The sequence below is a fragment of the Apodemus sylvaticus genome, chromosome 1, assembly GCF_947179515.1.
Source record: "Apodemus sylvaticus chromosome 1, mApoSyl1.1, whole genome shotgun sequence".
Classification (NCBI taxonomy): Eukaryota; Metazoa; Chordata; class Mammalia; order Rodentia; family Muridae; genus Apodemus; species Apodemus sylvaticus.
The window spans coordinates 185,219,865-185,245,770 of record NC_067472.1 but is presented as its reverse complement, the minus strand read 5'-3'; the positions used below and the strand labels follow the sequence as shown (position 1 = coordinate 185,245,770).

General features: G+C 50.6%; 1 protein-coding gene across 6 annotated transcripts; it reads left to right on the top strand.

Annotated features, from left to right (window-relative positions):
* The first annotated feature begins 105 nt into the window (after nucleotides 1-105).
* On the top strand, nucleotides 106-23,597 carry C1H19orf47 (chromosome 1 C19orf47 homolog). 6 transcript variants are annotated; one of them, XM_052168198.1, is made up of 11 exons: nucleotides 106-126; nucleotides 3,090-3,208; nucleotides 4,940-4,991; nucleotides 9,025-9,112; nucleotides 9,608-9,722; nucleotides 10,684-10,765; nucleotides 15,052-15,189; nucleotides 17,515-17,664; nucleotides 20,303-20,373; nucleotides 21,872-22,226; nucleotides 23,134-23,597. In XM_052168198.1, exons 2-11 carry the CDS (start codon nucleotides 3,164-3,166, stop codon nucleotides 23,151-23,153), a joined length of 1,116 nt encoding a protein of 371 aa, XP_052024158.1. In that variant the 5' UTR covers nucleotides 106-126; nucleotides 3,090-3,163; the 3' UTR covers nucleotides 23,154-23,597. The 6 variants fall into 6 exon arrangements, with proteins under 6 accessions (XP_052024158.1, XP_052024149.1, XP_052024130.1 ...); XM_052168189.1 differs by having other exon boundaries at nucleotides 22,862-23,597; XM_052168170.1 differs by lacking the exon at nucleotides 23,134-23,597 and having other exon boundaries at nucleotides 21,872-22,953.
* Nucleotides 23,598-25,906: the final 2,309 nt, after the last annotated feature.

Genomic DNA, 25,906 nt, shown 5'->3' with positions numbered 1-25,906 from the left:
GGTATGCTTGGGGCGGGGAGGGGCTTGGGAGGCTGCATGCTGTCACGTGACGGCCACCGCCCCACACTCTCTGGTCGGCGGCTAGGAGGGCTAGAGCAGCTGATGGGAGGTCCAGTCTGGCTTCCGGTATCAAGGGCAGGACTTCCGGGGCGGGCGGCCCAGGCGGAGGGAGGAGTGTCTGACAGTTGGCGCGACCCGGAGGGCGGGCGGGCGGGCGCCTCGTGGGGGTGCGGGCCCGGAGGGCCAGGTGAGGTGCGGGACAGGGATGGAGGTTAGGGATGGAGGTACGGGGTGGCCGGGGGTCTGGAGGGCCGTGCAGATCACACTGTCCGGCCAGATAAGCGATTTCTCTTTCTGAGCCTCAGTTTCCTCTTCTGTACAAGGGGGGGTGGGGGCGAAGCTGACCGTGGTACCCGGTAATGGGCTGTGCAGATGGAGCACACCGTGCTGCTCTCAGCGCTCCTCCATCCTTGTTAGCACTGATGATGGGTACCCGCGCGGGAGCTGGCCGGGCTTGCAGGCCCGCGGGGTTTGGGTTCTAATCCCAGCTTCCCTGTGCAGGGATTGGGCCAGTGTCATTACCTTTCTCAGCCCAAGTTTTCTCTGCTTAGTAAAACCCGATAATCTCAGGCTCATATGTTCGTCGTGTGGATTGTGATGGATGTCGTTGACATACCAACAGCGCGGTGGGTTGGGGTTGTAGCTGGGAGTTCTAACAGAATAGAGGAGGGAAGCCCAAAGAAAGCAAGAAAGTAAACAATCGGGAACATTGTTTGCCTCTTTCCTGAGTCCTGAAGTAGCAACTTAAAATAATAACTGATGCATGTTCTTCAATTTAAAAGGGGGCATTTTACATTGTTCTCCTATTGGGAAACTTCCATTGCTTGCCAGGAGATAGAAACTTTAACTTGAAATCCAATAGAAATGGAACAATTTATTTGTGGACAGTAAATGAAAGATACTTGAAAATTGGGTCTACTTATTTATTTATTTATTTTTGAGGCAAGGTCTCTGTATGTAGCTCTTTCTGTCCTGGAACTCACTACATAGACCCGGTTGGCTTTGAACTCACAGATGTCTGCCTGCCTCTGGCCCTCCACCCAGTGCTGGGATTAAAGGCAGGTGCCTTATGCCAGGCTGGCTAAATAGTTCACCTCACATCTGCATGCAACTGAGATTAGGTCTGAAACTGTCCCACCTTGTCACTGGTTTAGTTCAGATTTAACTTAATGAATACCTGGCAGACGTAGTTGTAGGAACTTTGAGTTTGCTTTTCAATCCCTCTAATAGTTTAAAAAATTTTTTTTAAATGACATGTTTTCTTACACTGTAAAGTCAGAGGACAGCTTTGCCTGGTGGCTTTTCCCTACTTAGCCATCTCTGCCCTCCCTCCCCCTCCCCAAAGAAACGTTAAGCTACTTGCTTTTAAATTCTTTCCCCATTGTTGTACCTGTCCATGCATTTGTGTGGAGATCGGGAGTCACTTCTCTCTCCGTGTGGGACGCAGGTGCAGGGGACAGAACTCATGTTGTCTGACTTGAAGGCAGGCACCTTTCCATCGGGAATCTTATCATTCACTGTACAGTACTGCAATGGAACCCAGGCCAGGAGCACACTAGGCAAGTGCTCCACCACTGAGCACCTTCCCGGCCCTTGGCTTTTGAGGTAGGGTCTGTCCGTGGAGCACAACTGGCCTGGAAGCCTCGGCTTCCCAAGGGCTGACACTGCAGGTGCCCGCTGCTCGGGCGAGCAGCTTTGGCTTAATGGGTCCAAGAGGGCGAGTCCCAGAAAGAAGAGCTGCTTGCCTGACCGACCGAGGTCAGGTTAGGAAGTGGAGAAACCTGGGCTTGGGTCTAAGTTCCCCTCTCCCCTTTCCTCCCACTTTTCCACCTCTTTGGCTTTTCTGAGACAGGACGTTAGGATTTAGCCTTGGCTGTCTTGAAGTACTCTTACGCCAGCCACCTAAATGCTGGTATTCTACGCCTTTAAGCATGGTGCTTAGGATTCAGGACCTCTAAGGACATACATAGCGTGTGGGTTCTATAAATGGTATTTCTAGAATTGAGTTTTGAGAGCTGTCAATTTCCATTATTCAGAAAGTCAGTGCAAGAGATGGACTTTTACAAATATTCATCTGTGTTTGTGTGTATACTCGTGCAGGTGCGCATGTTGTACATGCCTGTGGTGCTGAAGTTGGATGTCTTGCTTAAGTATTCTTTCCCTTGTATTTTAAGTCAGGGTCTCTCGCTGAGCCTGGAGCTTACCCGTTTGGGCACACAGGCTGGCCACTGAGCTCCAGGGATCCTCCAGTCTTTACTTTACTTTACTTTACGGTGCTTGGCTTTATAAAAAGTGGGTGGTGGGGATTTGAACTCAGATCTTCATGCACAGTACTGACTGAGCCATCTCCCCAATTGGGTACATGAACTTTTAAGATGATCCCTTTATTTTTAGGTGTGTGTGTGTGTGTGTGTGTGTTTGTGTGTGTGTGTGTATTTGCCAGCCTGTGCATGGTTTACCGACCTGCATGGTTTACCGACCTGCACCTGGAGCCCAGCTGTTGCATCCCCTGGGACTGGAGTTACAGGTGTCCCAGCTGTGCTTTGCTCTATGAATGCTGGGAACTACGCTGGGACCTCTACAAAGGCTAAAAATGCTCTCAACCGCTGAGTCATGTCTCCGGCCCCCGGAAATGGATTTTTAAAATAGTATCGAGAAGAAGCTTGACACCTGGGAGGGGGAGACAGGAAAACTGAATTCATGGCCAGCTTGGCTAATTGAGGAGACCTAGCTTCACCATGGGACCAAACCAAACAAACAAAATGGCGTTAGGGAGCTGAGATTTCCCCGAGTTTAGCAGTGGTGACTTCATGGCCCTAGGGACTTCTGGCTTAGGATTAACTGAGGCCTTCCAAGGGTAGACTGGTTATGCCTGCCTCACAGCAGTGCCTCCACCCCCATGCATCACACACTGGGCTAGCCCAAGTTCAAGACCCGGCTCTGCCCTCCTTGCTGAGTGTTTTCTCCGCGGCTCCGTTCTCCGCTCACTTCTGACTTTATTCCCTCCTTTTGCTCATTTTTCCTTCCAGACTCATCATGCAAAGCCACTGAGACGTGCGTGTGCTCACTTCCTGACTCAGAGTAAACACCCCGGACCTGCTCCATGGGCTTCAGAATCACAGAGAACTTGCTTTTGAATCTCAGAAAGGTCAGTTGCTACCTGTGACACTGGACAAGTGACTGTCCCTTGCTGAGTGAGTCATGCATGACTTTGTGATGGATGAGAGTGGACTAATAATAGTCTTCCCGGTGAGGCTGTTGCAAGGCGTCTTTGCCCTGGTGGCTACTTGGTGTTTGCTATGTGCCATGTCCTGACTGTCTCAGAGCTCGATAGTGTACTGTTGTTGGTGTTAGATCCAGAACTTGCTGTCTAGCTAAGGATAGCCTTGAACTTCTTTCTGATCCTCCTGCCTCTGCCTCCCCGGTGCTGGGGCTGTAGGTATGTGTACCTGGTGTGTATGGTGCCAGGGATTGAACTCAGAGCTTTGTGTATGCTAGGTGAGGGCTCTACCAACTGAATTACACCTCTAGCCCTACCTACTGGCTGGAGACTGGGTCATTCTGTATAGCCCAGGCTAGCCTTGAACGTATTGTGTAGCTTGGGCTGACCTCCACAGTTCTTCAACGCCTTTTAAATATTTACTCATTTAAGTGAAAATTGGTTTTCCCTTTCTTTGGAGCCTGTTGGGGTCTGGAACCGTGTCTCTCTCACCCATCCCCTCCCAGTCTGTGTCTTAGACACACCAGAGGGGTTTCTGGCTTAGGACACTAGACTCAGTGCCTCCTTTCCTGGAATACTCTCTGAAGAGCCCCACACGCATTTTCTCTCCCCAAGGTTTCTACACTGAAGTCTTTGCAGATCAGCCTTTTGAAGATGAGCCCCCAGCCCCGTTCCCAGGTTGTCCTTGCTGCAGTAACATTTTTGAGAATTATGGAATTTTGGTTTCTTTAAAAAACACAGAAATATTATAAGACTGTGCTTCGGACAGCTTGGGGCTGCTTCGGACGATCTGGAGTAGCTGACTATGATTTGCCTCATGCTTAGCAGAGGCATGGTTTTGCCAGCAGCAGATAGTTTCTGCAATTGTATGACGTTTGGAATTCTGGGAACTTTTCAGAGGGTACATAAATTTGAGGGTCCTGAGAGGTGAGGTCAGTGTTATTGGTTGTTTAGTGAGGTTGGTTAGAGTTTGTTAGTAGCTTTGGTCAAAGAAGAAACAAAAGGAAAGAAATTAGATTTGGGGATCTCTTTCTCCCCTCTATCCTTGTTATTCTTTTATCTAGTGTTAGGGGGTGCAACTGGGGAAATAGAGTGGGAAGAAGAACCCACAAAGTAGCAAAGAACAGCTACAACTTGCCACAAGCCGGGGTCATCTGGGAAGAGGGACTCTCAATTAAGAACATGCCTCCATTTTCTTCATTGGTGTTTGATGTGGGAGGGCCGCCCACTGGTCGGTGCTACCCCTGGGCAGGTGGTCATGCTGTTATAAGGAAGCAGGATGACTTAGCCAGTCAGCAGCACCCCTCCATGGCCTCTGCATCAGCTCCAGTCTCCAGGCTCCTGCCTTGAGTTCCTGCCCTGACTTCCCTCCAGGATAAAATAAACCCTTTTGTCCAGAAGTTGCTTCTGGTCATGGCGTTTTATTACGGCAGTGGAGACCCTAAGTAGGACACCATCCCTGAGTGCCTTCCCAGGCAGAGCGATAGCCCGGATGGCAGCCCTGTCCCAGGCTCACCACGGCCTGCCAGCTGCTGCTTCAGGCTATTCTTGGGTCCTGACCCTCTAGTTCAGGAATGTTCCTCTGCCAGGCAGGCCGGCAGCCCCGGAGCCTGAGGCTCCCTGGGGCGACTGATGGACCCTCTCTCTTCTCTCTTCCAGGCTCCAGGAAGCAGGATCAAGGCCAGGGAGACAATGGTCTCAGTGACTATGGGTGAGTCTGGTGTCCCTACAGGGTCCCTCTGCCTGTGGGTTGGTTTGGATCTAGAGAGATAGAGGGGGAGCGTTGGTAACAGGCAGGAACAGCTGGGCTCTACTGAGGTGGGGGCAGGGCGGGAGCCTGTGCAAGCCTGTGTATTCTCTTCCCGAGATGGGCCTCCTGAATTAGGAGTATGGCCTGGAGAACTTAGTAAAGTCCGTGGGTGCATACGCTGCCTGGCCTACTAGAGTCTCAGTTTTTCTTTTTTAAAAATTTATTTTTATGTGCATTGGTGTTTTGCCTGTATGTATGTCTGTGTGAGGGTGCCAGATCCTCTAGAACTGGAGTTAGAGACAGTTTTGAGCTACCATATAGGTACTGAGAATTGAACCCTGGTCCTCTAGAAGAGCAGCTAATGCTCTTACCCACTGAGCCATTTCTCCGGTCCCAGCCTCCCAGCCCCAGCCTCGGTTCTCTGGCTGTGAGATGGAGATGATAACCCTTCAGCCTGGGTCGTGGAGATTACCATATGTAGAATCCTAGGCTTGGTCCTCGCAGATGCTAGCTGTGCTCATCAGGTGACAGTTCGAGATGATTCCTCTGTTCTTCTGTCCTGAGATACAGCCACGTACTAACCCAGGATAACCTGAGATTCCTTAGAGCCAAGAACGCCCTTGAACTCTCTACCTCCCTGCCTCACATCCGCCTGGTTGTCTTCCTTGCTCCTTTTGTTTTTGAGGTGGAGAGAGATGTAGCTTGTTACCCAGGCTGCTTTCAGCATTCTTTTTTTTAATTAATTAATTAATTAATTTAGTTTTAATAGAGCTGAGGACCGAACCCAGGGCCTTGCGCTTGCTAGGCAAGCGCTCTACCACTGAGCTAAATCCCCAACCCCTGCTTTCAGCATTCTTTGTGTGTGTGTGTGTGTCGAAACCTTTTCAAGACAGGATTTCTCTGTGTAGCCCTAGCTGTCCTGGAACTCACTCTGTAGACCAGGTTGGCCTCTAACTCAGAAATCCGCCTGCCTCTGCCTCCCAAGTGCTGAGATTACAGGTGTGTGCCACCACCACCTGGCTTGCTTTCAGCATTCCTGTCTTAACTCCTGTGTGCTGGGTGGAGGCGTATGCAGCCTCACCCGGGTCCCCAGTTCTTGGTAAGCTGTCTTTTGGGATTGTCAAAGCACAGAAATTACAAAGGTGGCTTAAGAAAATGTTGAGATTTATTTCATGTGTAGGAAAATCCATAAAATATATTTGCACGCAATTAAGAGGAACTAAAAAACAGCCTAGCAGGACTGGCTGGGCTTTGAATTTACATAAACAAACCACGCAGGATATCACCATGTTGTATGAACTGCCCTTATGTAGCATGAGGTTTGAGAATGGGGCTAAGCATAACTAGTGTCTGTTTAATGCCGGGTAGTATTTCTCGTGTTTATGGAGGTCATTGTCAAGGGATTGCTTAGGGCTTGAGATCTCTGTAGCTAAATGGTAGAACATTGCCTAGGACTCACCCGAGAGGGACTTGGGGTATGGTTCAGTCAGTGTATAGTTTACGGAGGGTCTGAGAAGGTGGCTCAGAGCTGGGGTAGAGTAACTGATCCTCAGAAGGCATGCTCCACCCTCAGGACTGCAAACCGACAGACAAAAGGGGGTGCTGGGTATTTCTTGGTTTGGGGAAACACATCACAGTATATGCCCTTGATTTCTCCTGGTGTAAGGCGCAGTAACCGCGGCCACCTGATTTTAAGATACATTGTTATACTATGCAACATTTCTGAGTAGGGACTACTACTTCTGTGTTTACTTTTGGAGACAATGTCTCTGTAATTGTCTCCAAAAGTAAACAAAGTTCTCCACATTGATCACTGTGTATCTCACCCTGGCCTCAAACCCACACCTCAGCCTCCTGAGTGCTGGGATTGAAGACTGGCACCCACCTGAGGCCCAAGTATTTTTCTTTTCTTTTCTTTTCTTTTCTTTTCTTTTCTTTTCTCTCCTCTCCTCTCCTCTCCTCTCCTCTCCTCTCCTCTCTTCTTTTCTTTCTTTCTTTTTTTTTTTTTTTTGGCTTTTTGGATTTGGTTTTTTTGAGACAGGGTTTCTCTGTATAGCCCTGACTATCCTGGAACTCACTCTGTAGACCAGGCTGGCCTCGAACTCAAGAAATCCGCCTGCCTCTGCCTCCCAGAGTGCTGGGATTACAGGCGTGCAACACCACCGCCCAGCTGGCCCAAGTATTTCTTAATGGCCAGGCACTGGTTTATGACAGCTTAATTGGTCACACATTTGCCTTCCTTTTCTCTTTCTCTTTTTTTTTAATTTTTTTTATTTTTGTTTTTGTTTTTGTTTTTCAAGACAGGGTTTCTCTGTACAGTCCTGGCTGTCCTGGAACTCACTCTGTAGACCAGGCTGGCCTGGAACTCAGAAATCTACCTGCCTCTGCCTCCCAAGTGCTGGGATTAAAGGCGTGCGCCACCACTCCCCAGTTTTTTTTTTTTTCCTAAACTTTTTTTTTAGATTTATTATTATATGTAGGTACACTGTAGCTGTCTTCAGACACTCTAGAAGAGGGCGTCAGATCTTGCTACGGATGGGTGTGAACCACCATGTGGTTGTAGGGATTTGAACTCAGGACCTTTGGAAGAGCAGTCGAGGTGCTCTGAACTGCTGAGCCATCTCTTTAGCCCCTGCCTTTTCTCAATAGTACATGACAAGATGGTGTGCACCTGTACAGAGATTCCGCAACTCCCTGAGCACAGCCTCTGTAGGGTCTTTGTAGGTAGTGCACTGTTGAGATTCAGCACAGTAAGGCAGGAGGATCAGGAGTTCAGGGTCATTCTTAAACCTGGTGAGTTCAAATCCCAACAGGATACATGAGACCCTGTCTTTTTTTTTTTATTCAGGGTTTCTCTGTGTAGTCCTGGCTATCTTCAGACTTGATATGTAGATCAGGTTGACCTCAAACTCACAGGGATCCACCTGCCTCTGTCTTCCAAGGTGTGTACTAGCATGACAGATGAGACCTTCATTCATTCATTCATTCATTCATTTTATTTATATGAGTACACTGTAGCTGTCTTCAGACACACCAGAAGAGGGCATCAGATTCCCATTAAAGATGGTTGTGAGCCCCCAAGAGACCTTTCTTTAAAAAAGAAAGGAAGGAAGGAAGGAAGGAAGGAAGGAAGGAAGGAAGGAAGGAAGAAGTAAAGAAACAAAGATTCAAGGGCAGCAGCTGGGAGCTTGGTTAGCAGCGTTTGCCTCGAATGGCACAAGTTTCCGTCCCCACCACTGCATAAGCTGAGCACGGTGACTGCACATCCCTGTAATTCCCAATTCCAAAATTAGGAAGAGGATTCAAGATCATCTTCAGGTACATAGTGAGTTTGAGGCCAGCCTAAGCTCCACTAGACCTTGTCTTTAAAAAAATCCATTAAAGGCTGTCTGAGTTCTGTGTGCCAGTGACCTGAGGACTCAGTGTTTTAGTGTGGAAACATCAGCCAGGTGGGGCAGATTTCTTATTTCTGCCCTGGGGTCTTAAGGCATCCCAGGTGCTAGGATCTGCTGGTGCCGAGTGCCCAGACTGTGCTTGGTGGTGATGTGGTACTATTACGATGTGCAGATAAGGAAACTGAGGCACAGAGCATTGACTTCCCAAAGTCCTGAAGGCAGGAAATGGCAGAGGCAGGGTTGAACCTGCCTAAGCTTTGTGATAGAGTGTGTGCTGCTCCCTGCTAAGGCCTGTGGGCTGGCTCCGGGACCTGGGCTCCCACTGCCAGGCGCTGGGAGCTGTCAGGCCAGGTATGTGGGATAAGACATAAGAGAAGAAGATCAGAGGACTGGGAACTTGGTAGCATTGTATCCTGGCATGTTGCCCAACCTCCTGGGCCCCAGTCAGGGCTCAGTGCCTGCAGACTGACATGGTCAGGAAGTCTTACTCTACTGAGAGTTGAGAGCTCACAGTGCAGGGCTGGCATGCACTGGCTTTTAATTTGTGGGAGCCACTGCTGCTGCGGTTTGCTATGAATGACTGTCTTGTCTAACCCCAGCCACTTCCGAGTGGATCCAGTTCTTCAAGGAAGCCGGCATTCCCCCAGGACCTGCTGTTAACTACGCTGTGATGTTTGTGGATAATCGGTGAGGAGGCTGACAGGCTGGGGAGGTGGGGGCTGGCTGCATGGGGCCTCACCACCATCCCCCCTCACCACCATCCCCCCTCACCACCATCCCCCCTCACCACCATCCCCCCTCACCACCATCCCCCCTCACCACCATCCCCCCTCACCACCATCCTCCCACCATCCCCCCTCACCACCATCCCCTCCACCATCCCCCCTCACCACCATCCCCCCTCACCACCATCCCCCCTCACCACCATCCTCCCACCATCCCCCCTCACCACCATCCCCTCCACCATCCCCCCTCACCACCATCCCCCCTCACCACCATCCCCCCTCACCACCATCCCCCCTCACCACCATCCCCCCTCACCACCATCCCCCCTCACCACCATCCCCCCTCACCACCATCCCCCCTCACCACCATCCCCCCTCACCACCATCCCCTCACCACCATCCCCCCTCACCACCATCCCCCCTCACCACCATCCCCCCTCACCACCATCCCCCGCAGGATCCAGAAGAGCATGCTGCTAGATCTTAATAAAGAAATCATGAATGAGCTCGGCGTGACTGTCGTGGGTGACATCATTGCCATCCTCAAGCACGCCAAGGTGGTGCACCGCCAGGTAGGTGCCCTTCTGTGCCCCTGACTTCCTGGGGATGGAGGGGCTGACAGGAGGCCGGTAGGAGGCCCGGCAGCTAGGGAAGGTGTGACATTGGGCGGGCAGTTTGTCTCACTTCTCTGAGCCTTGTTTTCTCTGTCTTCCCTATGCAATGAGGCAAACTTTAATTTTGTGTTTCGTTTCCCATTCTTCACACATGTATGGTATACACACAGATGCAAGGTGCATGCTCACATGTGTGTGTGTACATGTTCGTGTGTGTGTGTGTGTGTGTGTGTGTGTGTGTGTAGGCCACAGTTGGTATTGGGAGTGATCCTTAGTCACTCCCACCTTACACTGAGGTGGGGCCTCTTAATAAAACCCCAGCTTTCCAATATGGCTCCAGATGCCCCGAACTCAACAGTAACGTCTAGGGACATGCCTTGAGCTGTTCCTCATGCAGGACCCTGCAGAAAGGATGTTCTAGTTAGAGGCTCAGCTCAGCTGCAGAGTTGATGAACAGAACATTGTTTTTTTAGATTGAGAACTAAAATATATATTGAATAGATGTGTTTATGGTGGATGTGTGGTTTTATATATATATGGAAATCAGAAGGCAACTTTGAGAGTAGGTTTTCTCTTTCAACCACCTGAGTCCCAAGGTTTAGCGCAGGTCTTTAAGTGGGCATCAGGAGTCTTTACCTGCTGAGCTATCTAGCCAGCCTAGGGTGCCTCCTTGTAGCCCAGAGCCAAGTAGTACCGAGTTGAGCGATGGCTCAGACATTAAGTGCTTGTTGCTCTCCAGAGGACCCATGTTCAGTCCCCAGCACCAGTGCTGGGAAGCTCACAACTGCCTGTAACTGCAGCTGCAGGGATCCCGCGCCTGCGGCCTCTGCAAGCATCTGCGCGATCTTGCGCACACCCCTCACAGCTCAGCCCTCTAGGCCTCCTGTTCCGTGCTCACCCCTCCACCTCTTGTTTGCAGGACATGTGCAGAGCGGCCACTGAGTCAGTGCCCTGCAGCCCCACCCCCCTCCAGGGCGAGCTTCGCCGGGGCGCTTCTAGTGGTGAGTTGCATCTGTTTAGTCCTTGTATACTGTCGCTGAAAGGAATACATCTGGCCGGCCCATCTTGTAGTCTGCAGGGCTGGAAGCAAAGCCATGGAGGCCTCTGTATGGACAGAATACGCTAGTAAAGAGTGGCTGTTCCGCACTTATAATAGGAATGGTGTTTCACAGTTTCAGTGTGTGTGTGTGTGTGTGTGTGTGTGTGTATCTGAGTTCATAAGACAAAATGTCTGAGGAAGGTAGAGGACATCTTGTGGGGCTTGGTTCTCTCTTTCCACCATCTAGATCTGGGTGCTCAAGCTCAGGACATGGGGGGGGGGGGATCAAACTAGGGTCATTCAGCTTGGCTATAAGTGCCTTTACCCACTAAGTCATCTTGCTGGCTTCTCTCTCTCTCTCTCTCTCTCTCTCTCTCTCTCTCTCTCTCTCTCCCTCCCTCCCTCCCTCCCTCCCTCCCTTTTTAAAGATTTATTTATTTTATGTATATGAATACACTTATTATGGATGGCTGTGAGCCACCATGTGGTTGCTGGGATTTGAACTCAGGACCTCTGGAAGAGCAGTCAGTGCTCTTAATCACTGAGCCATCCCAGCCTTTGCTTTCCTTTTCTTTCTTTTAAAGACAAAGGTTTATACGTACATAGCTCAGGCTGGCCTTGAAGTCACTGTCCTCCTGCCTTAGCATGTCGTTGCTGGGATCACCACACGTGATTTATTTCTTTTGGTGATGGAGCCCAGAGCTCACGCAGCGGCCTGCAGCTGGCCCTCCGCTCTGCCGTGCCATGCAGCTACACCTCTGCCCATTGTCTCTGTCCTAGGGTTTGGCTTGGTTTTTGGTTTTTGGTTTTTGGTTTGGTTTGGGTTGGGTTGGGTTTGGGTTTTTTTGGGGGGATTGGGTTTTTGTTTGTTTGGTTGGTTGGTTTTGTTTTTTTTTGTTTTTTTTTTTGAGACAGGGTTTGTCTGTGTAGCCCTGGCTGTTCTGGAATTCAGTCTCTAGACTCGGCTGGCCTCAAACTCAGAGATCTGCCTGCCTCTCCCGAGTGCTGTGATTAAAGGGCATGCACCACCACTGCCTTTGCTTTCTACTGCAGTGATAAAGCATCTTGAAAAGCAAGTTGGGGAGGAAAGAGTTTATACAGCCTGAACAGGCCCTGAGGCAGAGGCCATGGAGGAGTGCTGCTCTTTGGCTTTCTCCCCAGCCTTCTGCTACCTTCTCTTTTCCGTTTTTCCTTCTTGAGATAGGGTCTCACTATGTAGCCATGGTGAGTTTTGAACTCTGCCTTCTGAGTGCTGGGATTAATAATCATTGTCTTGCTAGAGAGATGGCTCAGTGGTTAAGAGCACCGTCTGCTCTTCCAGAGGTCCTGAGTTCAAATCCCAGCAACCACATGGTGGCTCACAACCATCCTTCATGAGATCTGATACCCTCTTCTGGTGTGTCTGAAGACAGCTACAGTGTACTTACATATAATAATAAATAAATATTTAAAAAAAAAGCATTGTCCCACCACACCTATCCAGGTATGGTGCCCTCCCTGGATAACCACCTGCCAGGAATAGGCTGTCTGGGGGAGGTGGGGGGGTTGGGCGGGGGCTCGGGCTTTCCTGCCGCAGTTAGCAAGCAAGAGAATGGCCCCACAGACTTGTCTCCAGGCCAGTCCCACTGGTGGAGGCATTCTCCCCAATTCCTTGATGCCCCTGGATTGTGTGAGGATGACAAAAAACTAACCATACTTTAGAAAATTTTTATTTACATTTATTTATTCTACATGTGAATGTCTGGGGAGTACTCGTGCCATGGCCTGGGCGTTGCTGAAATGACGGTGTGAAGGAGTCAGCTCTCTACTTAAACCACATGGGTCCTGCCGGGCAGTGGTGGCGCACGCCTGTAATCCCAGCACTCTGGGAGGCAGAGGGAGGCAGATTTCTGAGTTCGAGGCCAGCCTGGTCTACAGAGTGAGTTCCAGGACAGCCAGGGCTACACAGAGAAACCCTGTCTCGAAAAAATCAAATCCAAAAAAAAAAAAAAACCACGTGGGTCCTAGAGATCAGGACCTTACCCAGCCTCATGTCCTTCCCCACTGCACTCTCACAGTGGCCCCCATGGATCCTTTGTAAGGACGTCACACTTACCATGTGCTGTTGAGTGATTTGCTGAGCTCACAGCCAGCAGCACAGACTTGCTCCAGGACAAAGCTTGTCAGACAAACAAGTTTTTCTCTTTTTTAAAGATTGATTTATTTATTACATATAAGTACACTGTACCTGTTGTCAGACAATCCAGAAGAGGGCATCAGATCCTATTTCAGATGGTTGTGAGACACCATGTGGTTTCTGGGAATTGGACTCAGAACCTCTGGAAGAGCAGTTAGTGCTCCTTACCACTGAGCCGTCTCTCCAGCCCGAAGCTGCACACCTTTAATCCCAGCACTCAGGAAGCAGAGGCAGGCGGACCTCTGTAACATGACTTCCTAGGTCTGCCAGCTCTATGATAAGGACATGAAGACTCTACTAATTATGAGAGCATCAGACCTTAGCTTACTTGTTTTCAACTAGCTCTTATAACTTCAAATAACCCATTTATATTAATCTAAGTTCTGCTACATGGCCTTCTAGTTACCTGTCCTTCAGTCCTGGCCTGTATCATTCTGTCTAGCTGGCAAATCTCTCTCCCTGTCTCACTGATGAATCTCCACCTCTGACTCTCCCCGAGTTCCTATCTCCATGCAGAAGTCCCGCCTATTCTCTCCTGCTTCACTATAGGTCTTTCAACTCTTTATTAAACCAATCAGGAGGTGTTGGAGGGAGTTTTTACAAAACAACAAGACGGGAAGATAGATAGGCACATGCACGTGCACGCACATGCATACACGCGCACAAAGACAAACAATCAGAGACATTTACTTCTCACAGTTGTATGATGGATCAACTGGTCATTGTGCTCTAATCTAGCTCAGCAGGTCCCTGTGGGTCCGTGACATCTTGGTTGTAGGATGGCTTCATTTACATATGTGATTACTGGTTTGATGCCAGCTGGAATAATAGAGGTGACGTTGTGCCTTCCCGTAGGCATGTTCTGACAGGGAGTCACAGGGTTCCTAAAAACAGCAATAGAGGACAGGCCCTAGCACTAGGCCTCTGGAGTCTGTGCTTGTGCGCCATTGGTCAAAGTGAAGTCACAGGCTGAACTTAGAGCCAGTGCTGGCAGGGCACACCCAAAGGTGTGGAAGAAGGGGGCTTCATTTCTCTAAGGAGCCCAGGACATACCGAGAAGGTGTGGTCATCAGCTTTGCAGGCTGGGTGTGTCTGAGCTCCAGGGTGTCTGCTTGGCCTGATTCCAGCCTCAGCACTGAATCAGTTAAGGCTCTGCTGGATAGCATTCAGTGTGTGATAGCTGAGAGCCAGCATCCAAAGGCAGAGGCGAGCATGGCTCTTCCCAGAGTCCTCTCCTCCTCCTGTCCCCCTCGCTGTGTCCTGTTAGGGAACCCACAACTCTGGTTGCCGGTAGCATACATGAGCTTTGCCAGTCTTTCAAGTGCCTGTTGATAACATTTTAATGCCCTTCTGGGTGCCTTTTTCTTCTCTCCTTCCTCCCTTCCTACCTTCTGTTCTCTTCCTCCCTTCTTTGCTAGACAAGGTCTCACTATATTGATATAGCCATGACTAGCCTAGAACTCATGTAGACCAATCTAGCCCTGAATTTACAGAGTTCCGTCTGCCTCTGCCTCCCGAGCACCTGGATTAGAGGTGTGTTCTGTGCGTGGCCTAAATGCCTCTTACCATGTCAAGTAACTTTGAAAAATGAAACCAAAGCTGTGCATGGAGGCTTATGTACATGATCCCAACACTTTAGAGACAGAAGCAGGAGGATTGCTGTGAGTTAGCTAGCCTGGGATATGTTGTGAGTTCCAGGCCAGCCCAGCCCAGAGTGAGATAGGTCTTGTTTTTTTTTTTTAAGAGATAGGTCTTTTAAAAAAAAATCCTGTCAAGCAGTCATAAGCCTGTAGAACAAAGCATATTGTGGGTCCTGGTGGTCTGGGCTGTCAGGGAGAGGAGTTCCCTCTGAGGAGTCGGACATGGTAAGCTGGTTCCTGGGGAGGTGGGGCGGCCTTGCCGAATCCTGAGCATACCCATCATGAGGACAAAGCACCTTCCTTCAGTCCCTGCTTACCTTCTGCACCCTGGGCTGGCACTGTTGGGTTGAGAACTCGTAGACTATGCTTCCAGAATCCTCCTCACTGCCATTTCCCAGCCCTCTCTAGGGACTCCCTTCCTTCCTCCCACAGCCGCTTCTCGAATGATCGCCAACAGCCTGAACCATGACTCTCCACCCCACACTCCCGCACGGCGGTCAGACAACAGCACCTCCAAGATCTCCGTCACCGTGTCCAACAAGATGGCAGCGAAGAGTGCCAAGGCTGCCGGTGAGGGCACTTGGGAAGTGTTGGGCAGAGCTGCAGGGGACTATGGGTGAGCAGAGGGTGTGAGCGTGTGCATGTGTTGCTTCTAAATGTGGCAAGGTGCTTCCGAGCCCGTCAGAAAGTCATTGACCTCTGAATTTGATCGAGTCTGAGGGCTTTTTCTCTGTTTTTTTTTGACTTACAAGTTTTAGTTTTATTTTCTAAATGTATGGGTGTGTGCATGTGTATTCAGGTGTCCCTGGAGACCAGAATAGTGAGGTCCCCTTGAGCTGAAGTTACAGGAGATTGGGAGCTGATGTGGGTGCTGGGAGCTGAACTTGGATCCTCTGCAATAGCAATACCTGATCTTAAACACTGAGGCTTTCTCCAGCCCTGTGGTACTGTTTCTAGAAGGGCAGTGCTGATATCTTGGTTTTCAGGACAGTGAGAAGTTCTCCTGGATGGACTAGAGATCTGTCTGCCCCACTTCTCCTTGAGATTGTTATGTAGCCAAGGGTGACTGTGAACTCCTGCTCCTCCTGCCTGCCTTGTGCATAATCAGGTCACAGGCGTGGACCACCACACCCTGTTTATGTAGTGCTATGGCTGTTGAACCCCGCATGCGCGTGCCTGGCGAGAACTCCCCCTGAGCCACGTGGCAGCCCTCATCACTTCTTTGTGCCTGCTGTCCGCCGGCCGCTCTGCGCCGTTGTCTTCAGCCTGCAGCATGATTCTGCTTGAGTCTCTGGTGATCTTCTGCCCGGGCTTAGAGCTGGGTGGGACTCAGCTTTCCTGCCCTCCCGTTGAACCCATCCCCAGTTTCTAGTTTCTCAGGGCACCTATGGAAACTGAGGCAGGGGCTAAGGGGAGGACTTCAGGTTCTGGTAGCCCAGTAGTCCCCGTCACAAGCTGTCTGGTGCCATTGCCTCTGCTTTATCTTTGCCGTGTGTGTGTGTGTGTGTGTGTGTGTGTGTGTGTGTGTGTGTGTGTGTGCGTGCGCAGTGGCTCACACCTACGATGCCTGCACTTGGGAGCCTAGGCAAGCTGGATCTGGGACTAGACTGTCCGTCAGTGGTTGGAGTACTTGCCTAGCATGCGTTGAGTTCAAGCCCTACCACAGAAATGTATAAACATAAAAGTACTTAAATGTAAAAAGCTAGGCAGGGTGGCACACACTGTAAGGCCAACATTCAGAAAGCAGAGGCCGGGGGATCATTCGGAATTCTAGGTTGACCTAGTTTATATAGAGAGCCAGGCTAGCTAGAGGTATAGCAAACCAGAAAAGAGAAACGAAGTTAAAGCAGAGTCTAGAGAGCTGAAATGACCGCCGAGATGAGAGACTGGCACGCCCACCTTCTGGCACTCTGCGGGGAGTCTTTAGTTGAAGTTTAAAGTAGGTGTGGTAGATTATGCTGGTACCTAGTAATGGGGTGGGGGTGGGGGCTGAACCAGGAGAATTACAAGTTCCGGACCAGCTCAGGCTACATAGTGAGACCCTGTCTTAAGAAGTATCATTTAGGGTTGGCTGCATGGCTCAGTGAGTAAAAGCTGCTGCTACCTTGCCATAGTTTATAAAAAATTTTACATGTTTTATGTGTAAGGTGTGGATGTTTTATCTGCATGAGTGTCTGTGCATCGTGTGACTGCTTGGTGCCACCAGAGACCACAGAGGGTCTCTGATCCCGTGGAGCAGGACTTACAGGTGGTCATGCTGCCATGTGGGTGCTGGGCATTGAACCAGATCCTCTGGAGGTACTCTGTAACTACTGAACCATCTCTCCAGCCCCAAGACATACATTTTAGTGTATAATTTAATACTGCGCCATGCCAAACCAGTAGGATGGCCTTGACTACTCGTTAAAAAGTGAGTGCACAAAACGAACAGTACAGCCATCCACAGTTCTAAGGCAGCCAATGGGATTCGAGGGTCCACTCATCCCCATGGGTGCCACATTTTAGCCATTCAAGCAGGGTGTGGCATACCTCGGAGAGTCTGGGAAGTCAGCACTGTTTTCAGATCCCAAGCACATCTGTGGTTTAGTGACACTAAATGACTAATGTCCTCGGTGGCACAGTTTGGTGATGGGGGCAGCTGTGCACATGAAAGAGCTAGTCACAGCAGAGGACATGAAAACCCGGTCTGCCGCTGGGTGGCGTAGTGCATGCTCATAGCCCCGCCCTCCAGGGGCTGAAGCAGGAAGAAGCCCAAGACCAGCCTGGGCTACACAGTGAGACCTTGTTTGGAACTGAGGGCGGAAACAGGTGAACTGTCCTGACCATAGCTAGGTGTCTCTCACCCCAGCTCAGAACATTCATCCCTAAGGGAGCTGACGCCATGTCTCCTTACAGCTCTGGCCCACAGGGAGGAGGAAAGCCTGGCTGTTCCCACCAAGCGGCGCCGGGTTACTGCCGAGATGGAGGGGAAGTACATCATCCACATGCCCAAGGGGACCACGCCCCGGACCCGGAAGATCCTGGAGCAGCAGCAGGCAGCAAAAGGTACAGGCTGTGTGGGGCGCAGGTGGGAATCTCTTCGCTTGGTGCCCAGGAGGTGGGGGCTCCAGGGAGAGCTGCTAACAGGACTGCATGTATGTGTGTATTTATATTATATATACATATATTACACATAATTTATATATATTTAAAGTTATTTTTTATTTATGTGTTTATGTGTGAGTTTATGTGTACCCCATTCATGTAAGAGCCCGCAGAGGCAGAAAAGGCTGTCAGCTCTTCTGGAGCTGCAGTCACAAGTGATTGTGAGCTGCCATGTGGCTGCTACGGACTGAACCTGTGAGAGCAGTAAGTGCTCTTCAGAGCCCTCATCTCCCTATACATGATTATTTAGAAGATAGTTTGATACCATGTCTGTTTAGCAAAATGGCAGTATTAAATTTTCTATCAGGGCCTACGACCTCCCAAGCTGCAGACCTTTGACCAGGTTTACCAGAGCAGGCCTCAAATCTAAGCAGAGAGCCGTTGGTTGGCCTCATAACCTTCGTGCCACTGTTCCCCCAGAGAGCACATCTCGCCTGGCAGGTTGATAGTCTAGTGTTCGGGGTTCACTGCTGGCAATGCCACTGATGGCGCCTCCCCAGGGGCCTGCCGGTGCCTTTCAAGACCGTGAGACAAGCCACCTAGGAGGAAGTCTGTCTTTCTAGTCAGTTCCAGCTCGATTGTCTCTATGTCTTACAACCAGAGTATGCTGCACCTGGATCAGCAGGGTCGCTGGTGCAGGCTGTCCTGGAGCTCACTATGTAGACCAGGCTGGCCACTAACTTACAGAGACATGCCTGCCTCTACCTCCAAAGTGCTTGTGCCACCATGCCTGAGCTAGGGGCTTTTTTTTTATTTTATAGATTTATTTATTTATTTATTGTGAGTGCATTGTAGTTGTCTTCAGACACTCCGGAAGAGGGTGTCATATCTCATTACGGATGGTTGTGAGCCACCATGTGGTTGCTGGGGTTTGAACTCAGGACCCTTAGAAAAGCAATCAGTGCTCTTAACTGACAAGCCATCTCTCCAGCCCCCCCCCCCTTGTTTTTTTTGTTTTGTTTTGTTTATTTTTGTTTTTTTAAGACAGGATTTCTCTGTATAGCCCTGGCTGTCCTGGAACTCACTGGCCTCGGACCAGGCTGGCCTCGAACTTAGAAATCCGCCTGCGTCTGCCTCCCAGAGTGCTGGGATTATAGGTATGTGCCACCACCCCCGGCTTATTGGTGATGCAGATTTTTTTCCTTTGGTTGAGGCAGGGTTTCCCAGTGTAGTCCTGAGCCTCTCTCTGTAGACCAGGTTCCCAAGGCCTAGGATCAACAGTTTGTGCAACTTCCACCTGGCTGAAGTGTATGTTTTATTTAGTAGAGGCCTCATCCCGATCCATCACATCCTGCCAAACGTCCACAGTTGCAAGTGTGAGAGGAACAAGTGCGGTTCAGAGCTCTGCTGAAAAGCTGACTATGATAGTGCCCGGAAGTAATCTAGCCTCAGTTACGCAGTGAGTTCACAGGTAGCCGAGACTATGGAAGACCCAATCTCAAAGCAGAAGCACCTTCCCTTCTGCATCAACAGAGGCACAGTAAATTCTAGGGATCAGTTTTCATTGTTTTAGTTAGGATTACTATTGCTATGATGAAACACCATAATCAAAAGCAAGTTGGGGAGGAAAGCGTTTATTTATTTGGTTTACGCTTCCATATCCCTGTTCATTACTAGAGGAACATCAGGACAGGAACTCACACAGGGCAGGAACCTGGAGGCAGGAGCTGATGCAGAGGCCATGGAGGAATGCTGCTTACTGACTTGCTCCCCATGGCTTGCTCAGACTGTCCTCTTATAGAACCCAGGACCCCCAGCCTGGTGTTCATGGTCCCTAGTCCATCAATCACTAAGAATCATTAGAAAAATGATCATTAAGATTTTAAAACAGGGACTGGAGAGATGGCTCAGCGCTTAAGAGCACTGACTGCTCTTCCGAAGGTCCTGAGTTCAATTCCCAGCAACCACATGGTGGCTCACAACCACTTGTAATGAGATCTAACGCCCTCTTCTGGTGTGTCTGAAAACAGCTACAGCGTACTTACATATAATAAATAAATAAATAAATAAATAAATAAATAAATAAATAGATTTTAAAACAATAAACATGAAGAGCCAGGCAGTGGTGGCACACAACTTTAGTCCCAGGACCTGGGAGGCAGAGGCAGGTGGATCTCTGAGTTAGAGCTCTACGCAGTGAGTTCCGTTATAGCCAGGCTACACAGAGAAAGCATATCTTGAAAAATCAAAAAAAAATTAAATCATTAAGAAAATGCCTACAGGCTTTCTTTCGTATAACCCCTATTCTGAAGGCTTTCTCTTGATTGAAGTTCCCTGGTCTTAGATGACTTTAGCTTATGTCAAGTTGACATGAACCCAGGCCTCTCATTGGTCTCTCCCAGATTTGACGCTCACCATGTGTTTGTATGAAGATCAGAGCTGATAGTCTAGTTACAAAACTTGCGCCAAGCACGGTCTGCCTCTGCTGGGACAGTTGTCACTGGCCGTCATTGTCCTTGGCATCTGCTCTGTGGTTGGCCGAGACGTGATCCCACTAGACCAGGGCAGGTGCTGCTTCATGATGTTACCTCCCTCCCAGGTCTCCATAGAACGTCTGTGTTTGATCGTCTTGGTGCAGAGACCAAAGCAGACACAACCACGGGGACTAAGGTGAGTGGCTTGTGGAGCGGCTCCTGCGGGTAAGTGCCGGGTCTCTCTGCGTCCCAGGCGGCCACGCCATCTTCCCCCGCCATCTTCCCTGAGGTTTGAACCTCTGTTTTTCTTTGGCTCTGGTGGATTTCCTATTTGCCCCTTGTCTTTCCTCAGCCGACTTTAAGCCCCGCCCGGTCTATTTGGCCGCTAGATTTCTCTCTGTAATCTTCTACCCCCCTGTCAGGTAGTCTCAGGGTCTTCCACCACAGCAACTCCTGTCTTGACCCTCCAGCTCAGGGTTCCTCCCGTCTGCACGCCAGTCGTGCATTGCATGTTCCAGGTCCCTGGCATGGTGTGTGTGGTTAGAGCTCATCAGAGCTCACTCTAACTGGCTGTGTGACCTTGCCATTTTAGCCTTTTGTACCTCAGTTCCTGCATTTGTATAGTGCCAGTTCTTAGGATGGCTGTGGGATATCAGCAGAGGCGTGTTGATCAAGGTAGACAAAGTCTCATGCTCACCAGGGTGGAGCCACCTAGCTTCCTACCGCTCACCTCCCAAAATCTTGCCAAGATAGTGATAGTGACTCTGAGGGTCAGAAGACTAGAGGTCCAGCTTTGTGAGCGCCCAAAGGGTGTGGCTGTTACTTCTGCCTCAGGGACCCGGTGAGTGCTTCTTTCACAGCTGTCTTTTGGAGAGCCTGACTCAGAGTTTGGATCTCAGAGGCAATCCCTGGCATCTCTGAGAAGACATGGATTGTCTCTGATTCGATTTTTCCTGACCTCTGTCCTCCAGCCTGCTGCTCTCCTTTGCATGCTAGCAGTGTTGGCCCACACCTGTCACCCTAGCATCCTGGAGGTGAGGCAGGAGGAACTCGGTTGAGACCAGCCAATGCTGTGTAGTAACCCCTGTCTCAAACATAAAAGACAAAAAAATCCACGAAATCTCCACAGAGCTGGACTGCTGCCAAGCTTACAGAATTAGTGGAGTTCCTCTGACGCTGCCTCCTCCTGTGCTAGGATTCCAGGAGGGCGCGGCCAGGGCTGACCCGATCAATCATCATAGTTTCCCGAATATCATCCGAGGCTGAGGTACAGGATGGAGAATAGTGTCTGAGGCTTGTAAAGTATCTGCTAAGTACATGGCCAAGGAAGGGGCACTTTCCAGCTTTGTATGAGGCCTGAGGTCTGTCTGAGGTGGGAGAGAATGAGCAGCTGAAGTGACCTGGGGCCTTCCCAGTGCCCCCTGCCCTGGGCAGTGCACTCTTCTTCTGTCTTCATAGAACCACGGCTGTTCAGTGTCAGGGCTCCCATGGTCGGTGATGTTTCCTACAGAACCTTCCTGAGTCCCTTGACATAGTCAGGTGTTCCTTTTGGTGCCCTAGCCTCAGTTCCCCTTCAGTAGTGCTGTCACCATTACATAGGATGTCACTGAAGTGTGACATCTTAGAGGCCAGCCCAGAGCAGGGCGCATGCTGGGGGAGTAAACGAGTGAGCGCTGTCTTTTCTCTGCCTCCAGCCCACAGGAGTTTTCAGCCGCTTAGGGGCCACCCCCGAGATAGAGGAGGACCTTGCTTGGGACAGTGACAATGACAGCAGCAGTAGCTCTGTCCTGCAGTATGCTGGGGTCCTGAAGACGCTAGGACGAGGCCCAACCAAGGCCAGTCCCCAGCCAGCACTGACTGTCAAAGCCAAGGCCACAAGCTCTGCGACCACAACAGCTACCACTCCAAAGCTGCGGCGCCCGGCACTTCCCTCTCGCCCCGGACCGGAGAAGAAGCCGGATTCCCTGCCCAAAGTCAGCATCCTTCAGAGACTGGGCAAGGCTGCCGTTGTGTCCGAGGCACAGGACAGCCAGGTCACAAGCACCAAGAGTAAGTCCTCAGCTGAGGTCAAGTGCGCCATTAAGAGGACTCTGGTCGGGCCCCGGGGGAGCAGCCCCAGCGAGAGCCTTGGTGCCCAGATGGACCACGCAGGCGCTGTGAGCGTGTTCAAAAGACTGGGCAGAAGGACTCTCTAGCCACACACGGGTGGGGTGCAGTGTGGAATGGCAGGCCGGCTCCTGCCTCATCCCTTCAGCTTTTCTTGAGGGCGCATCTTTCCTCCCTCGAGCTCTGGATGGCACTAGGCTGGGCTCTCTCCGGCATGTATGCTGGTTCCGGGCGCTCGGGGACACAGGCATTTGTGCTGGTCTTTGATGTGTCTGTGGCCTGACCGTGCTTGCTCTGGGACTTTCCCTTCTTCCCTGCCCTCTGTCCTCTGTGGAGTAACTGTCACCTTGGCATAGTCCCCTCTTCTACCTCTTCCCAAAGCCACCCCTGGGAGCAGCATCTGCTGCCTTAGGCCCTCCTGCTGTGACTGCCCTGCCACAGAGGTGTCACCTGGAGGTCCTCCCTTCGGCCCACCCTGCGCCTCCCCTCCCTTTTCTACCCCTCCCCGCCTGCTGTGCTGTCTCCCCCCCTCTCTTCCCTCTTTTCATTTCTCTTCTGTTTTCTGTCCCTGTGGCAAGGCCCGACCGTCCGCAGCATCCTGCCCGACCCTCCTGCACCTCTGGCCTCCCAGCGGCCCCCTCGTCGACGGTGGCGGCGAACCTGTAAAGACTGTTAGCTGCTCTCCATGCCCGGGCTGGAGGGACTCCTCCGTCTCCCTACCCTGGCCATCTTTTTTCTTTGATGGGTGGTGGACAGCAGACATTGGGAAGGGGAGTGTGCTGGGGAAAGATGACTGCTGTTTAATGTATTTTGTGACGTTCAGACTGTTTTCTTCCTTCCCGTCTTTCAGTGGGAGTCACAGGTCTGTAGTTCACGCCAACCCCGTGGGGCGGTGGGTGCTGGTGAAGGACTGGGCCAGACAGCATCAGGACCTGAGCTGAAGGAGATGGCCACGGTTCTCTTAGTGAAGCCATCTCCCCCCAACACGCTGCAGTGCCTGTCACTGTGGCTTCCCCGTTGTCACCGTTCTGCCACTCTGCCTGTTGGTACCTTGCTTTTATTTTGAGACAGGATCTCACTATGTAGCCCTAGCTTTCCTGGAACTCGCTGTGTAGATCAGGCTGCCCTCACACTCTGACAAGAGCCGCTCACCTGCCTCCTAGCTCCCAAGCGCTGGGACTGAGCCTCCCACCATACCCAGCTGCTTGCTTGCTATTTCTTTTTTTGAAACCCAAGGTGGCTCAAACTTGCTATATAGTTGAGGAAGATTTAGAACGTCTGTCTTTACAAATAAATTTATTTTGTGTGTATAAATATTTTGTTTCTGTGTATGTATTAGGCACATAAGTGCCTGATGCCCATGGAGACTTGGAAGAAGATGCTGATTCCCTGAGACTGCACTTAAGGATAGTTGTGGGCCCCTTCGTGGACTTTGGGAACAAAACTTGTGTCCCCTGTAAACACTGAGCCCATGCTTTGAGTTTCTAATCCTCTTACCTATTCTGTGAGATTGCTTACATTAGAGGCCTATGCCACAGTGTCAGGGTTAGTGTGTACGGGGGACTGGGCTCAGGCCTTATGTGAGCATTCTGTTAGCTTTCTCCACCCCCACCCCACTTTTTGAGACTGTGTTACTGTGTCACACAGGCTAGCCTCAAACTCAGGATCCTCTTGCTTCTTCCTCTGGAATGCCACAGTCGCAGGTGTGGGCCAGCAACTGACAGCCCCTGAGATGTCAGGGGATTGCGTTGCTTGAGATGAAAGAGAAAAGTAGTGAGGCGGGGTTGACCAGGACCACTTCAGTTGAATGGTCAGCAGATTTTGAGGTGACATCATGGCGTGAATTGGTAATAAGAAGAGGCAATTTTTTATAGTCCAGGAGAACACTCTGAATGAAGGACAGCCACAGGCAAGGACCGTGAGGAGGGCAGTGACCAGGAAGGTGGCTGGCTATGGAAAAGGCATGGCTGCTGCATAGATAGGAGGAATGGCTGTTGGCAGAGGTAGGAGAATGAGTGGGAAGCAGAGGGTGGGAGCAGTTGTAATACCTGTTAGAGTAGATGCGCCCGGGTTGGTCAGCCATGTGTGCGATCCCAGCACTCAGGAGACTCAGGCTTGAGAATATCTGACTTCGAGATAGCCTGAAATATATAGCAAGATCTTGCCTCAAAAATGTAAAGATTTGCCAGGCAGTGGTGGCGCATGCCTTTAATCCCAGCACTTGGGAGGCAGAGGCAGGCGGATTTCTGAGCTTGAGGCCAGCCTGGTCTACAGAGTAAGTTCCAGGATGGCCAGGGCTACACAGAGAAACCCTGTCTCGAAAAAACAAAACAAAACAAACAAAAAAATCCAGAACTGGAGAGATAGCTCAGTGGTTAAGCCCACAGATTGCTCCTCCAGAGGTCCTGAGTTCAATTCCCAGGAACCACATGGTGGCTCACAACCATCTGTAATGGGATCTGGTGCCCTTTTCTGGCTTGCAACTTTTTTTTTTTTTAAAGAAAGTTGGTCTTTCCCTTGACTGGGTGTGGTGGATTACACCTCTAATCCCAGGTTTTAGGAAGCAGGGGCAGGAGGATCTCTGAGTTTGAGGCCAGCCTGGTCTACAGAGTGAGTTTCAGGATAGCTAGAGCTATCCAGAGAAACCTTGTGTTGAAAAACCAAAAAAGAAAAACAAAACAAAAACCTCCCTTATAGGCGTGCCTAACCTTTTAGTTATTTCCAGGTATAATCAAAGTGACAGAAAAAGTGATAGCAGTTGCAGTGGCTGAGGCTGACCTTGAACTCTTGTTCATCTGAGCCCACCTCCCAAGTGCTGGGATCATAGGTATGTACCACCATGTCTGGCTGAAGGGTCTGTATTTTCCCCCTGTGGTACTGGGGTTTGAGCCCAGGACTTCACACTTGCTAGTCAAGCACACATTCTTCAATCAAGGAATACCGTGTTGTCATGGTAACCTGGCCTCTGCAGAACAACCCTGGGACTTGCTGCTACAGCCACCACCATGACACAGAGATGAGGAACCATTGTTGTCTGTGGTCCCCTCTCGTGGGAAATGCTGTCTGCCTTAGCTGGGGATCACTTTGATTTACCTTCTTCTAAATAGGAACTCACAGGTTAGGGAAGTTTTCACGGCTGGCTAAAAACTGTCTACATGCAAATCCTTGGGCATGGCGTTAAGTGTGGCAGGGTACGGAAGCACTGTTGACTGGATCGAAGCATGAGCCCCAGCGCCCAGCTGCAGCCGCTCTGCTGTCGTCAGGCACATTGCTGACACAGATGCCCTTGCCTTCAGCCCACGCCCTTCTAGACCTGCTCACTGAGCCAGCAGTGTGAGGAGGGATGTCTGTTCTGCTGTTCCTTCAGCCTGTTGCTCTAGCTCCTTGGTCTCTTCACCTCCCTGATTCAAGCTTCAGCTGCTTCTGGAGTTCAGTGCTGCCAGGCCCAGGGTAACCCTGACTAAGCGGGGCGACTCCTCCTGGCTCTCCTCCCAAGCCAGGCTTAGCACCTGGAAGCTCAAACACTTACAGCAACCCAGGCACTAGTCTCGGACTCGGCCCTTCCTGGGAGCCCAAGCTCACTATGCCTTGTTTCTGACCATTCTGATGCCTAGCCTGCAGCC